The sequence below is a fragment of the Vanessa tameamea genome, chromosome 8 (assembly GCF_037043105.1).
Source record: "Vanessa tameamea isolate UH-Manoa-2023 chromosome 8, ilVanTame1 primary haplotype, whole genome shotgun sequence".
NCBI classification, from domain to species: Eukaryota; Metazoa; Arthropoda; class Insecta; order Lepidoptera; family Nymphalidae; genus Vanessa; species Vanessa tameamea.
In genome coordinates this window covers 2,443,525-2,457,839 of record NC_087316.1, presented here as the reverse complement: position 1 = coordinate 2,457,839, position 14,315 = coordinate 2,443,525, and the positions used below count along the sequence as shown (strand labels likewise).

The 14,315-nt window shown below is 29.6% G+C and overlaps 2 protein-coding genes and 1 long non-coding RNA gene across 3 annotated transcripts in view; 2 read left to right on the top strand and 1 right to left on the bottom strand.

Annotated features, from left to right (window-relative positions):
• Positions 1–11,536, top strand: part of LOC113396229 (SEC14-like protein 2) — a 41,844-nt gene extending 30,308 nt beyond the window's left edge. The window contains exons 2-10 of the mRNA XM_026634104.2: positions 631–700; positions 4,924–4,967; positions 5,988–6,108; positions 6,545–6,696; positions 7,270–7,408; positions 7,699–7,898; positions 8,757–8,902; positions 10,086–10,234; positions 10,796–11,536. Of these exons, the coding sequence (XP_026489889.2) occupies positions 631–700; positions 4,924–4,967; positions 5,988–6,108; positions 6,545–6,696; positions 7,270–7,408; positions 7,699–7,898; positions 8,757–8,902; positions 10,086–10,234; positions 10,796–10,935 (1,161 nt within the window). The 3' untranslated portion in view covers positions 10,936–11,536. The remainder of the gene's footprint in view (positions 1–630; positions 701–4,923; positions 4,968–5,987; positions 6,109–6,544; positions 6,697–7,269; positions 7,409–7,698; positions 7,899–8,756; positions 8,903–10,085; positions 10,235–10,795) is intronic.
• LOC135193380 (uncharacterized) lies at positions 4,031–4,385 on the top strand. Its single transcript, XR_010309201.1, has 2 exons — positions 4,031–4,129; positions 4,173–4,385. It is a non-coding gene; the product is annotated as an uncharacterized LOC135193380 (long non-coding RNA).
• Positions 11,537–11,794: 258 nt separating the features above from the next.
• Positions 11,795–14,237, bottom strand: LOC113396234 (thioredoxin domain-containing protein 17-like). Its single transcript, XM_064215543.1, has 3 exons — positions 13,944–14,237; positions 12,802–12,883; positions 11,795–12,104 (listed from the first exon to the last, which is right to left on the bottom strand). The coding sequence occupies exons 1-3, from the start codon at positions 14,086–14,088 to the stop codon at positions 11,951–11,953; spliced, it is 381 nt and encodes a 126-aa protein (XP_064071613.1). The 5' UTR covers positions 14,089–14,237; the 3' UTR covers positions 11,795–11,950.
• Positions 14,238–14,315: the final 78 nt, after the last annotated feature.

Below are 14,315 nucleotides of genomic sequence, written 5' to 3'. Positions count from 1 at the left end.
GTTTCGTTTTTACTAGAAACTTTTAATCGAAATCAATTTGAAATATTATGATATAATATTATAATACACACTAGTAGTATTTTATAAAATTACCTGTAAATTTAAAATTAAACGAGAATTAAAAAGTTTTCGCCCTTGATGTTTATCGCAAAACGGATTTTGATCTTTGATTTTGATTTGACTTTTATTACATATTTTGAAGTTGATGACTCGTATAGTATCATTATTATTAATGTTTCGTGATATAACTTTTGTAATTAATAATATCAAGTGCTATTTAACTGTTAACAATTTATATTATATACCTACTATATATTTACTTGGTGGTAGAGCTTTGTGCAAGCCCGTCTGATTAGGTGCCCGACTCATCTCATTAACTACTGCCAAACAGCATTAGTGAGTATAATTGTGTTCTGATTTGAACGATGTGTAAATCAGCGTAATTATAAGAACAAGGGACATAACATCTTAGTTTCCAAAGTTGCTGGCGCATTAGCCATGTGGGGGGTTAATATTTCTTACGAGGTTTTAACTGCGGTGAGTTCCACTTACCATATGGAGTCATTAACATACAAAAATTAAATTTAGAAAGAAGTATCTGATTTGTTAATTTCCATTTTCTTGTTTCAGTTTCGAAGGAGCGTAAAGGATGTCTTAAAGCCGGAGCACAATGATCACTTTTTACTGAGATGGCTTAGAGGTAAATATATTATTATATTGAAGTAATATTGATGGGTGATTGACTATCAATTTTTACTTATGTTATTACTTAAATGTCCAAATTATTTTTCACTTTTCGTGAATATGCTCCTAAAATAAATCGATTCCTCCTTCCATAACATAATAATACTTGTATTGTATATACCCTTTTTTCAATTTATATTTTAACATCTTGTCATTGTCCTTAAAATATCTTTAATTTGTATTATATTTTATTTTAGTTTGCCTGCTGTAACGTTAAAATAGGGTGTGTGGGTATTGACGAGTGAACTGTCAATAAAAAAAAAAATATTTAAATTTCTTTGAGGCAAAAAAAAAATAAAAAATCGGTAGAGTTGGAAAAGTTTTTAAACTAAACAAATCCTCAAAAGAAAGTGCTCCGGAAGTCAGATAAATTATTTTAACATTACAAATAGATTTACAAAAACAGCAAATCTATGTTCAAAAATATTTTATTAAAAAAAAAAATGAAAAAGTAATTTTCATATAATATTCTAAATTTAATTGTTAACATAATCGGGCGCCAGGATATTTACATCCGTTTAAATTAAGCTTAAATAAATATTTACCAAATTAAAAAAAAATTTTTAAAGTTCAACAAAAATATTTGAATACATGTCAAATTTCAACTTTAGGTAAAATTATTCAAAATTGACAACTAAGTTACTTAAAACAAATTTACAAACAAGTCAAGTTTATCAACTTGATTAAACCAAATTTCTAAATAATTATAAATTAATTTAAACAGTAAATTCAAATAGTGAAATATTATGTTTGAATAAAGTTTCAATAACGTTTTGATAAGGTTTGAATAAAGTTTGAATGCCAAATTTTTTTATAAATGTAATTTAATTTCTAATTAAATCTCGCGCATTTAAATTTCGGCGAAAATTAATATGTAAAAATTACATACCAAGATCCAGTAATACAAATTAATATGATAAAGTTTTACTTCCTTAAAAGTTTCCAAAAATCCATCTTCACCAAGTAAACTTCAAATTATAAGTTTCCCAGAAGTAAACTTCTATTTAAATCTTCAAAATATCCAACGAAATAATGTTGAAAAATAACTGTAAAAGGAGAAATAATTCTGATTAGAATCTATTATAAATTTCGAAATCCTATACTTTTTACTTTAATATTCCAAACTTAATGAAAATATTCTAAAAATTCCCTGTAAAGAACCACAATCGTTGTTACGACACAGTACAATTCGAATAAATTCAAATTTCGAAGAAAGATTCAAAACTTACCACGAGGCGACAAATATCGAAATTAATTTCGATAATCCGACATGGATTTACTTCCAAATCTTCAAAATAGAACTGACTGTCCATTAAAACAACCATTTTCAACAATATTCAAAGTTTAAAAAAAAAATAACTATAACTATAAGTTTTATAAAAACTTCGAAAATAAATTAGCCACATTTCGACTCAAAAAGCGGAAGGAAAGTGAAGCTTTAGACAAATGTCAAAGATCATCTCAAAGATAATATAAAGATAATAAATTACAATTAGTTCGGATATGCATAATGCATAAAAAGTGCATTTTTATTTTAAATGTCAAAATTAACGGTAATTTCAAATTATGCGTAAACATAACCTTAGACATTGTTGTCAAAGTCAGTTGACAGATGACATCCAATATTTTATGTTAGAAATTGAATAATTTTGTTGAATTTATTTTAAAAGAATGTTAACATGTAACGTGCGCCAAAATTACGTTCCACTGCATATCTTTATTACCAGGCAGCATCACGATTTAAATTTGAAGATTATTATATTTAATCGACAAATGTTAATTATATTCAATCTCAGGTTGTTCATTATTTAGGATGTTTTTATATACCTTATATCCATGAGAAATTCATTTGAGATCTTTTTAAGGATAATAGAAGATCCATACCCACGAAATCACTAATGACTAAGTCTGCTGTTTCAGTTAAAATTATGCCTAACGTCATATGTACATCAGCCATACTAACTCAATTCTAACCAAAATATGATTGCGAAAATAAACGTTTAGCACATTATTGTATCCCGTTGGCTCATTAAAAATCGTTTATGAACGGTAGAGTAAAGATCTTTTTCCATTTTTTCCATACAAGCTTGAACAATCGTTTTGATAATTCAGGTTGAAATTTAAAATAAACTAGCTGGTATTTACGATATCTAATGCACCATATGAAAATTGTTATGTGAAGAATCCTATAGGGGTCTCCATATAACAGTTTACAATACACATTGCATATAACAGTTATGATTTAACATTAACCTTTGTTTGAACCAAACTTATAAAGATCACATTGCGGTGCACTCCGACATTTTTGTTAAATGACATTTCGCAAATCCCTGGTCAAAGGTCAGCGCTGTCCATTGTAAATTTGCGTGGAGAACTTTAATAAAGTTACAAAATATTTGAACACAGCCCTGCGGCGTGTTTCAAGAAATCAAGCATTTACTTTTGAGTTATACATATTAAATATTTAACTCCTGCCCGTCGTGATTCGTCCGTCCTCGTGCCAATGAAATAAGTTTACTTAAATAAAAAAAAAAAAACCTGAAATCCGATCGCAGTGCCGTCTACCTAATCCAATCTTAATCCATGAAATGGATCCACTCAAATACACAAGAATCATCAAAGTCGAATCAGACGTTTTGGAGTTCAATGACATACACACGAACAGATTGTTCTATTGTATTGTTTTTACTGATTATAATTATATTTATTGTTCTTTTATAAGAATTGAAAATACACTACAGTATATTCGTCATTGTACAATGCTATACAATTCTAGGCATTGCCTGTAAGTTTTAGGCATTATATAGAATAATTTGGTATAAATTATATGCAATAACGATAACATTTAAATTTGAAGTTACTGCTCTAACTATATTGTATCTAAGACTTTTAAACATAACTAGATAAATGAAAATAAATATAAATACTGTAAGAGATTGAGCGTTCTTACTCTGAGTAACTTCGTACCAGTGTCATTAGTAAGGTTTTATCTCTGCAATGCAATTATTGACATTCATATTTATTATGTAAAGTACTAATTTTCAATATTATAAAAGAAGATTACTCGTCTTATTGTTAACTTAAATTATTTTAACAAATTTGCTTAGATACATCGTTATAATTATTATTAGTAATTATTAGATGAAGGATGAAAGTTGTACCTACTAGGTACTGCTGTACCTCGATCGATTGTTACGAACTTAAAAAAAAACCCACACCTTTGCCTTTATAATATGAAAAAAGTGATTCATTTATTTTGTACCTAATAGGTGATTGATCAAATATCAAATATCAAATTAAAAATTCAATATTTAAATAGCGCGCGAAAACGCTACTTAGACAATATGGCGTTCCAATGGGGTCGGTGACGTCACGTGCCTGTATTGTAAGCTGTGGCACATATAATCCACATACAGTAGGCGAACGAGGTTCCCAAGCAAGTGATGTCATCATAAGCCCGGCCAATCAGGAGCGTTTTGTGTCACGTGACAAACGTTTAAAAAAATGCATTTTTATTTATGGATTTTTTAATAAATTAATTATTATTTTCAACTTTCATTAATAAATAACCATTTTTAAACATAATAAATACTAATTACAATAATTGACACTTTTTTTTTCGCATTGTCAAATAGCCTATTGTTTAACTAAAATAGAAAAAAAAATATGCGTCAGTCTTCACAAATATGTATTCATAAATCAGAAGAACTCGTTTAGTTTATAAATGTGCGTATAGGTATTAATGAGGTTAAGTAAATTCAACATTGGCATTGAATTGGAATCGAGGTACAGACGCGGTCATTTCTGTGATCTTGTTTCATTTCTCAATTATTTACTTCTATTAATTATTCTTAAGCATAGTGATTCTAATTTTAAATTATTGCGTATAAATGTCTCGCCTTTTTAAATATTATGAAGGCAAAGGTTTGGTTTATTTTTGTTTGTGATTCGCAAGAATCGATCGAAGTACAGGTGCGAAAATTATTGTGATAAATTGAACAACTATTTTTATGCAATTACGATTTTATTTTTATTTTATGTTATGTAAATTGAATGTTGTACTCTTAGTTTGAGGGACAAAGGTTTGTTTTATTAATTTGCATATAACATTAGTGTCATCAGGTAAAGTATCGTACCTATGTTTTCTATTAACTTATACATTTATAATTTTTTTTGCAGCAAGACAATGGAATCCAGAGGCCGCGGAAAAAATGCTAAGAGACGTAAGACAAACTATTTTGCTTCTTATTACCTTTATGTTATTATATGTTAACAATATTAACAAAAACGAGATAGGTTAGGTTAAATTGAATACGTTGCTTTTAATACTTGATTTAAATAAAACCTTCATAGTTTACATAATAAAATGTTTTGACATCTTCTTCGTTTTTATAATTTGTACATTTTTTTTTCTTCGACTATTTTACATTCCTACACTAATCTAGGCAAAAAATAAAAATATATTTTGGATAACAAGAGGAAAAAGAATAAGAGTAGAAATATTGTGCACTAATGAAAGTCAGAACTTGCAAAATAATATAATACGTTTCGTAGTTCATGCAAACCGACTTATAAACAAATAACTTATAAAATCAAATCCAAGCTAATTGTTATGTATCTTATTAAAAAAAAAATAGCTTAACTGACACAATCAATTACTATAGTGAGGCATTTTGTACTAATAAAACACAGTTTACTAAAAAAAAATGTGTATCCAAAATTTACATTTTCTTTACTTCTATTAAAATTTCAATTCAACGAATCACGTCTTTTTCATATGAATAACAAACGACATACAAATATAATAATGTCATTTAATATTTTATTTCAATCAAAACACGTGTATTTTATTTGAGTAGACAACTGTATCAAAAGCTTCTGATTCGTCTTTTAACAAAGTATTAACAAAGTATACTAATGTTATAAACACGAAATTAACACTATTATTCCGTCCGTCTGTCTCTTGCTCTTTCACGGCCAAACCAAAAAATGGATTTTGATGAAAATTTGTATGGAGCAAGCCTGAACTCCAAGGAATAGGTTATATTTTATGATTAACACCTAACGACCAAGCTCTTAAACTTGAGCCAAGCCGCAGATGACATCTAGTTTTTCAAAACTACCATCGACGAGTGTCCACATTCACACATGATCGAAGGAATTATTTTCACTGTGTATCCACATCTGTGGAAATAATTAAGCATATTATATTATCAGCATGAATAATAATAATTATATTCTAGTCAATGAAATGGCGCGAGAAATGGGGTGTCGATACAACACTAGAATCATGGAAGGCACCGGAAGTGCTAGAGACTCACTTTCCAAGTGGCAGTACCGGTTTCGACAAAGAAGGTTCACCAAGTGAGTCTATTTTCATATAACAGTAAATCTATAATCAAACTAACGGTCCACTGTCTGTTTATTATAAAATATTTTATTTTTATTGATGTAGAGATTAAAGCACTTTTTTTTATAAATGTCATTAATGTCAATTGCCTACATTTATAATCAATAAAAAAAAAAATCGATCATCGATCGGTAAGACTACGGAAATTAATTACATATTTTATTTGTTTATACAAAAATAAATAATAGATCAATTATTTTTCAGTTATGCTCAATCATATTTTATTCGTTTCTCATTATCTTCTCTGTATTTTTATTAATCTATACACATACGATGTTTACAGCCTATCATAACCTTTCCAAAATTTTTTACCTTTACATATATTTTTTTAATTTGGCTTCACGCGTTAATTGCTCAGGTAACTATAAAAATTAAATAAATTTGTTACAGTCATAATAGTACCTTTTGTTGGCCTGGATATATGGGGGCTATTGCATTCGGTGTCACGTACAGACATTATACGGATGGTTTTGCGACACTTAGAGAACTACCTGGCCATCGCCAGAAAACAGGCGATGACACATGGATCAAACGCTCTTAAGGTGATAGAATATTCTTAAATAGTCGTCTTGAAAACTCGTCCTAGCCCATTCTAATAAAAAATAGATTTATAAATTGCGGCCAATCTCGTGCTATCTCACTTCGACCCTATTCTCGTCTCTGTTTTAAGTTGTACTTTAACCGTGTTATATTACAATAGATATAAATATTAGAACTAACTTCTTCTATTTTCTTTTATATATTGCTTTACTTACTTGTTCATACTGTCTGCACTTTTCGCCATTCATAAATATTTCCTTTATGGGGTGTGCCAGAGTGTGTAACTTTCATAAGAGATTTACAAAGGCCTAAGGTACGCGTTATATGTAATGAAGATTAGTTCTGGAAAGAACTGATTATAAAACTAAACTCTTTTGAATATCTTGTGTGTTTATATAACACGCCTTACATTTATTATTAGCTGAGATGGCCACTTAAAACTGGTCACATGTCTGTCCTCAAACCCGTATTGGACAAGCGTAGAGAAAATTTATCAAAATAAGTCTGAGTATATTAGTTACTTAATATAATTGTATTCTAATTAAAGTATCAAGATTGTTTTGGACGTATTTTAGGTAACGGTTATCTTCGATTTGGAAGGATTCAGCATGCGTCAATATGCTTGGAAGCCTGCAGCGGAACTAGTCTTTACACTTCTACAGATATACGAAGCGAACTATCCCGAAATACTGAAAATATGCTATATTGTTAATGGTCAGTTGTATTCGTATATTATTTTCCGTCCGAATTAGATAATGATTTAAGGAACTTGAAGGAAAATTTCTGTTGTGAATTTAAAGAACATTAATTCTTATTATTAATTTTAAAATTACAGTCATTTTAAAAACTCCATAATAAAAGATTAAGATTTGATGATATTTATGTTGATGTATTATGATATAATTGACAAGTCTTAGAGTATTTAAAGAACCTGGAGAACCGGAAATTAAATATAGAAAGATAGTAGTTAAATACCGATTCGAAAACTCAGTTTTTCTTTCCAGCTCCAAAAGTATTTTCATTGGCATTTTCCGTGGTTAAAAAATTCATTCACGAATATACGATATCCAAGATTCGCATATATGGATGTGATGCCAAGAAATGGCAAGCTCAAGTTTTAACAATAGTGGATAAGGACCAAATCCCCGAGCACTACGGTGGTACCATGGTCGATGAAAATGGTGATCCGAGGTGCAGTTCGCTTGTGAGTATCATAATTATATATTTCTAACTAAAACCCACAGCTACAGTCATACACAGTCGAAAAAGTTAAGGTAGAAATAAAACCAAAGCCAATTTCGTGTTTACATTATTCAGACACACGTGACTAAATTTCAATGTGCTTAATTTTTGTTCATAATTCATCTCGTGCGGTGAAGGAAAACATCGTGAGGAAACCTGCATGTGTGAATGAATTTCTGCCTCATGTGTCATTGACGCAGCGTTTTGGAATTAGCTCAAAAACTTCTCGAAGGGGAGGCCTTAGCCAAGCTATAGGACGTTTGTAGGTCTTTCCTTTATTTACTATTTATTATGTACATGTTTGTTGCACAGAAATGTAAATAATAGGCTCCGACCCGGGCTAATACTTATAATTTCTCGAAACGCAGTAACTTTTTCTAAGCCTTCCCCGTCTATACCCTGGACTGCGTAATCTGCAGTTTTATAAGGTTGACCAACAAGGTTGTAAGGTTAACTATACAATGCTAAAATTATCTGGAGTTATGATTATAATAAATTTTAACGTAATATAGAACTTTCCTAGTTTCAGTTTTCTAATCTTGAAAAAGTGGCGTTGAAATTAAGTGTAATATTGTATTTCTCACCAAATTCCCAAACGGACTGCTAATTTGAATTCGATACAGGCATCTGTGCGCTTTCTCTATCCCCTCATTCGCCTAGGAATGGAATAGTGACACGCGCCACAGCTTTTTTATTATTAGTTAGTCGATTACGACACGACAGACGTCGGGTTCTAAAGCCATAAAAACAACTTACGAGTTACGAGGTTCCAGTGCTATATAGGTCATACAATTACAAATGTATTTTCTTTTAATTTCAGGTAAAACCTGGAGGCAAAGTACCAAAGAAATACTACGCACGAAACGTAGTCGCTGACACTGAGAAAGAGTACACTAAAGTTACAGTGAAAACTGGAGAAAAACACGTTGTTGATCTACTTTGCGCTGACAGTGAAAGCGTTCTAAAGTAAGTTCTTCAAAACACAAAAAATAAAATACGAGACATGTCGTAAGATACCAGTGGTGCTATTACGGTTATAGCACAGCAACTGTTGCTATCAAATATTTGTTGCGAATTGATATCAAATCAAATAAATATAAATCAGTATTATGGACCTATGAATAGCATAATACTCCGTAATACTGATTTATCGACTGCAACATTCATCAATTCAATTAACAAATTGACACTTTGTTGCAATCGAATCGAAACGTAATCATTGCACTTCAGCCATTTTCTTTTTCTAGTAATCACAACGATCCAGTTTCGGTTCGGGCAAATTCGGATAAGTGTATAGTAGGGATTAAACTGAGGTTAATTTTTGTGAAGAATCGTAGCTTCCTGGTTGGAACGAAGTTTTATCTATAAATTATGTATTAAATAATAGATACAATGAAATAAAATTGTTATTAACAATCCCGTATGAATTAAAACGAGCACAATAAAATAAGTTTAAAAAAAACTGTATATATAAGGAAAGGAAAGAGAGGAAAATATCTCCTAGAGAGGGCGTAACGCTTTTTCCTTACGTGATGATTCTGCCAGTTAAGTTTACTGTATGCCATGTAAAAGAACTTCGTACCGATAGCAAAAAAACGAATATAATTCGACCTTGGAGTTATAGTGCAGAAATGTTTCTAAAACATACATATAACATTCTAGTTGGACTGGACTGGGTCGGTTAATTTTCGCCCAAAAAATCGGAATTACGATTGAATACGAAAATTCTATTAGCATTCTTGCCACCATTCCACGCGGTCATGATTTGTACAGTAGCTATTTTAAATTCTGATTCTTATAAATTTATACACATTCACGATTTGTAAATAATAATTATTTTATTTTAGAATTAATGTATTTTTCTATTTAGGCGGAGGGTATTCACATTGAGCACGGCTGTTTTCATAATTAAGGACACCCATATAAAAGTAGTTTAACTACTAATAAGGTTCCGGTTTGATGACTTGGTGTCATTTCAGGCACAATGTCTTGTGACAGACAGCTTACCTAGCACCCCATGGTTGGCGAACTTGTATGGATGCGAGTTGACCACGAACTTCTTTTACTAATCACGAGTTTATGATTATGATTTTTACTACTACAATAAACACTTTTATCATAATTTTGCTCAACCTGTTTATCATTCTAGATGGGAATTCGGCATTGACAGTCATGACATAAAGTTTTCCATAAAAAGGAAAGATCAAGACGGCAACGAGAGTGTGGTACACGGCCCGAGGAAGGTCGCAGAGGGACCAGTCGATGTGGGAGTTCTGCCTGTCTCTGGACCTGCTACATGTAAGAATATACTACTTCTACTAATACTACAAACTGATAATTCTCACGATAGAAAGAAATATTTCTTTATTAATTTTCAAAGTTACACTTTTCAAAGTTACTCCTCTTTATACTATTAAATGGTATATGAAATCATATACGACTCATTCAAATATTTTCACAATCAGAAAAAAACGGAATTATCTTCGTTGATCCGAGAACTAAATTCTCGGTCATAAGTAAAACTACTGTATCTATGTACCTGTGTACGTATACCTTGCATAATTTAAAAAAGTTCTAAAGTTTGATTGTTATATTGTATATTTTAAATTGTTTCTTTAATCATGTGGTCATCATCAGATTAGTATTTTGGTTGTAAACATCTAATACCCACCTTCGCCGTCTCTTATAGGTGACCCACTAACGTCAAATACTATTTTGATTTAATTAGTGAGAACAATAATATCTTTATAACGTATGTGCTCTCATTGGAAGCCCTTTTTGTTTTATCTTACTCGTTGAATTGTTTTTATATAAGTTAAAAATTTAAGTTATTAAATCGAATTAATTTCACTTTTCCAGATGCCGTAATATTTGACAACAAAAGTTCATTCCTACGAAACAAGAAAATTTTCTACGACGTACTAATAACTGTACCTGCTAGAGATCTCAATATAGACGACAGTCCTGAAGAACTCGCTGCTACTGCGAATGAGTCTTAATATAACAGAAGCGTGTACATTATATTGATAAAAAAATATATATTGTCTATAATTGATACGACAACGATAGTGAATATTCGGCTTAAAATTATTGATAAATCAAAGTACAAGTTTGTAACATGTGACCATTGTATGGTTATCTTTTTGGTAGAACTACCATAAATTTAAAGAGCACTCTCACAATTTTTTTTAATAAAACTTTAAGACGTGCGAAATGTACAAATATTAACATTATATTCCACAAATTTATAAAATTTTCACAATGTATAAAAAATATATAGAATATTTGTTAATTGCCTTTTGGCATTAAAATAACAATATATTTAATAGCTTTCGCTATGGTGTATTTTTAGTTTAATTTAGAGATGGGTAAAGTATATACTGTGATAGTTAGGGTGGTTGTTCGAAGTTAATCTTAAAACTATTACTACAAACTGAGTGTACTAATAATGAAATATTTACAAGTGAAATTACCTATGTATTCAAAAACTATAAGGCTGTTTGTTTTAAATAATTAATGTTAGGCAAAAAACTATAAACATTATTAAAGTGGATCATAAATGAAGAGTTTGTATTCGTAGAATTTTCTAGATTGGATTATCGCACCTCTTGAAGAGGACTTTTTAAAATATTGACAAAATATAACATTATGGTATTAAAACTTAGAGATTAATAAAACATGACAAATACAATTAAATTATGTAAATAAATATAATTAATAAAATTCGTTATTTCATTTAAATAACATCCCAGTATTGAAGTGTATGTAAATTTAAAAAGTATAATACAAACCTAAAGAAGGAAAACTAGCTAAGGGCTAACCACAGATGTTATTAAATTGGCGAGAAATAAAAAAATATAATTTGCAAAATACTTTATTCAGGATTACTTTCTTACGTATTAATAAATATTTACATCCAAATTTAATATGCTTGGTACATTTTTAAAATCATATATCGTATGCATATGTTAATTTTTTTCAACAAAAGTAAATAAGCGAAAAATTAAAAATTGCTCAATCATCATCTTCAAATAACATTTGTAGTAAATCCCGCTGTCCACACTGACTACCTTCTAATCTTTGTACTCCTTTCCATTTAATTATAGTTGGTATAACCATTAACTTCAAACGGCTGTCAGTTCTGAATGGACATGCTCTGTCTTTCCAACTAGAAATAAAAAAATATTTTCATTAGATGAATAAATCGTATCAAACATTATGGTTTATATAAAAATTGTATATGTTCTCAATTTCTACCTAATATCTATGCTAACAACATAATTAATGATCATTTGATTCAAATGCTTTAACAGTTGTTGTTCAATTTTCATAAGACATGAAAGGCGCATAGTTATAATAAATTAATGATAAATACAAGCCAATGTACTGCATCAGAATCATATAAAACTTTAAAATGAATAAATTTGTATGTTTTATTTTTGTCGGCATAAGAAATATTAACAATTCCTTACATCGCCAATGCACTACCAACATTGGAATTTTTAGGTTTAGGCTTGCCCACCAATTGAAAATTAAACAAACATGTTGTAGAAACTAATCCGTATAAAGTCAAGTAGCTATAAAATAATCATGTATTCCTACTCCTATCCTTAATCGCATAAAGTTAATCTTAGCTTATCAATGACAGTGTGATATAGTTATCATTGTATGTTTGTTAATACCAAAAATGATGTGACTCATAAGATTTTTTTGAATTCCATAAAATTCCAAATTCCATAATTGAAAAGGAAGGGAGGAAAATCTAGTCAAGTCTTGAGGGGGATGATGGCAGTTGTTGGTTAAATTTTAACTTAAGTTTATTTTTTTTCTATCCTACTTTTTTAAAAAAACCTCTATTTACTTACTATTCTCGATCCCCAACAGAGACATACACAAATATGATATTTTTATTGAGCTCACTCACAAATGCCTTCACCATTGGTTCCGCTGAAAAAGAAAAGAAAAATAGTATTTGATTATATAAATAGAATATAATTAGAAACTAAAATAAATAATAAGATGTATGTTTTAAAGTAAACCTTCATAGTACGTAGGACTTAAACTTGATATTACATAAATATATTTACCAAGGATGGATAATAGGTCTTTCTCTATTTCAAATTGTCAAATGTTACAATTAGCTTGTGTGACACTGAGTCGAGTCCTTTTAGCTTTGTGCATAATGTAAAAGAAATGTTTGTTTTGTTGTCAATACTATTAGGTAAATAAAATAAAATACCTAATTGACAGGAAATACACCAACTTCTACCATTTTCTTTTTTACTTCCAGTGAACAGAAAATATATACTTCTCTGTGTTTTAATATTTTCAATGTACTCTTTGAACTCATCATAATTATTCAATGTATGGATTTTTACTTTCTTTTTAGGCATGTTTAAATAAATGTTGACAAATTTGTGATTTATTTTGAAGTAGAATGTCAAACACTGCTATGACACCTCTTTAAAAACAAGTTCATTGTTAAAGATAGTTTACATTTTGACACAAACAAAAGACATAAAAAAAGTTGTTTACATTTCTATTCATTACTTTGTTCTAAAACAATTTACAATAGAGTTTTTAATTTCAACTACAAATTGTATGTTTTTATTATATCAAAACTTGTCTAAGTTAAAAACCAGAAACATCAAATAAACATATGACAATGTGATTATGTTTAAGTGCATTAAAGTTTCTCTTATTTATTAGTAATAATAATAATTCGCTTTTATTTTTATTATTTATGTTTACACATTTTCATATGGAAATTTATTTATTAAATTTTTCTTGTATAGTGCTATTATATATTACAAGAAAAATAAAACAACATAATATGAGCCCGAACCCCTAATGCTTTTATGGTGAAGACGATACTGACTAGGAATAGACCGTCTTATTAGTAAACACTTAAAGACAATCTTTATTTTCTTGTGTAGTAATGCTTACTTCATTGGAGTACAATAAAAGATTTTAGTACAACAATAATAAGTAGGAGAATTGAACTTACCCACTACGCAGTCAGGACACCAACTGTTACCATCAGGTAATTTGGAGCCGCTAAAGTAAAATAGAACGGGCGGTCCATTATCATCAATAGTTTCAGTGTATTTAACAAATTCGTCAAATCCCTTTATTTCTATTTGCGTAACCATATCGTAGATGCTATAATGAGAATTCTATTAACTAAGTTAATATTTTATGGAGAGCACAGTAAGTTTTTATTGAATACCTAGTGGCTAGTGTCTACTGAATTACTGATAGTATTAAACACTTACTCTAAGCAAGTCACTATCAGGATGTGTCAACGATCTTTTGACATTTTGTCAAGTGACAACAATATACACGAACGTTATACGAAAACGAGGAGACGAAGATAATA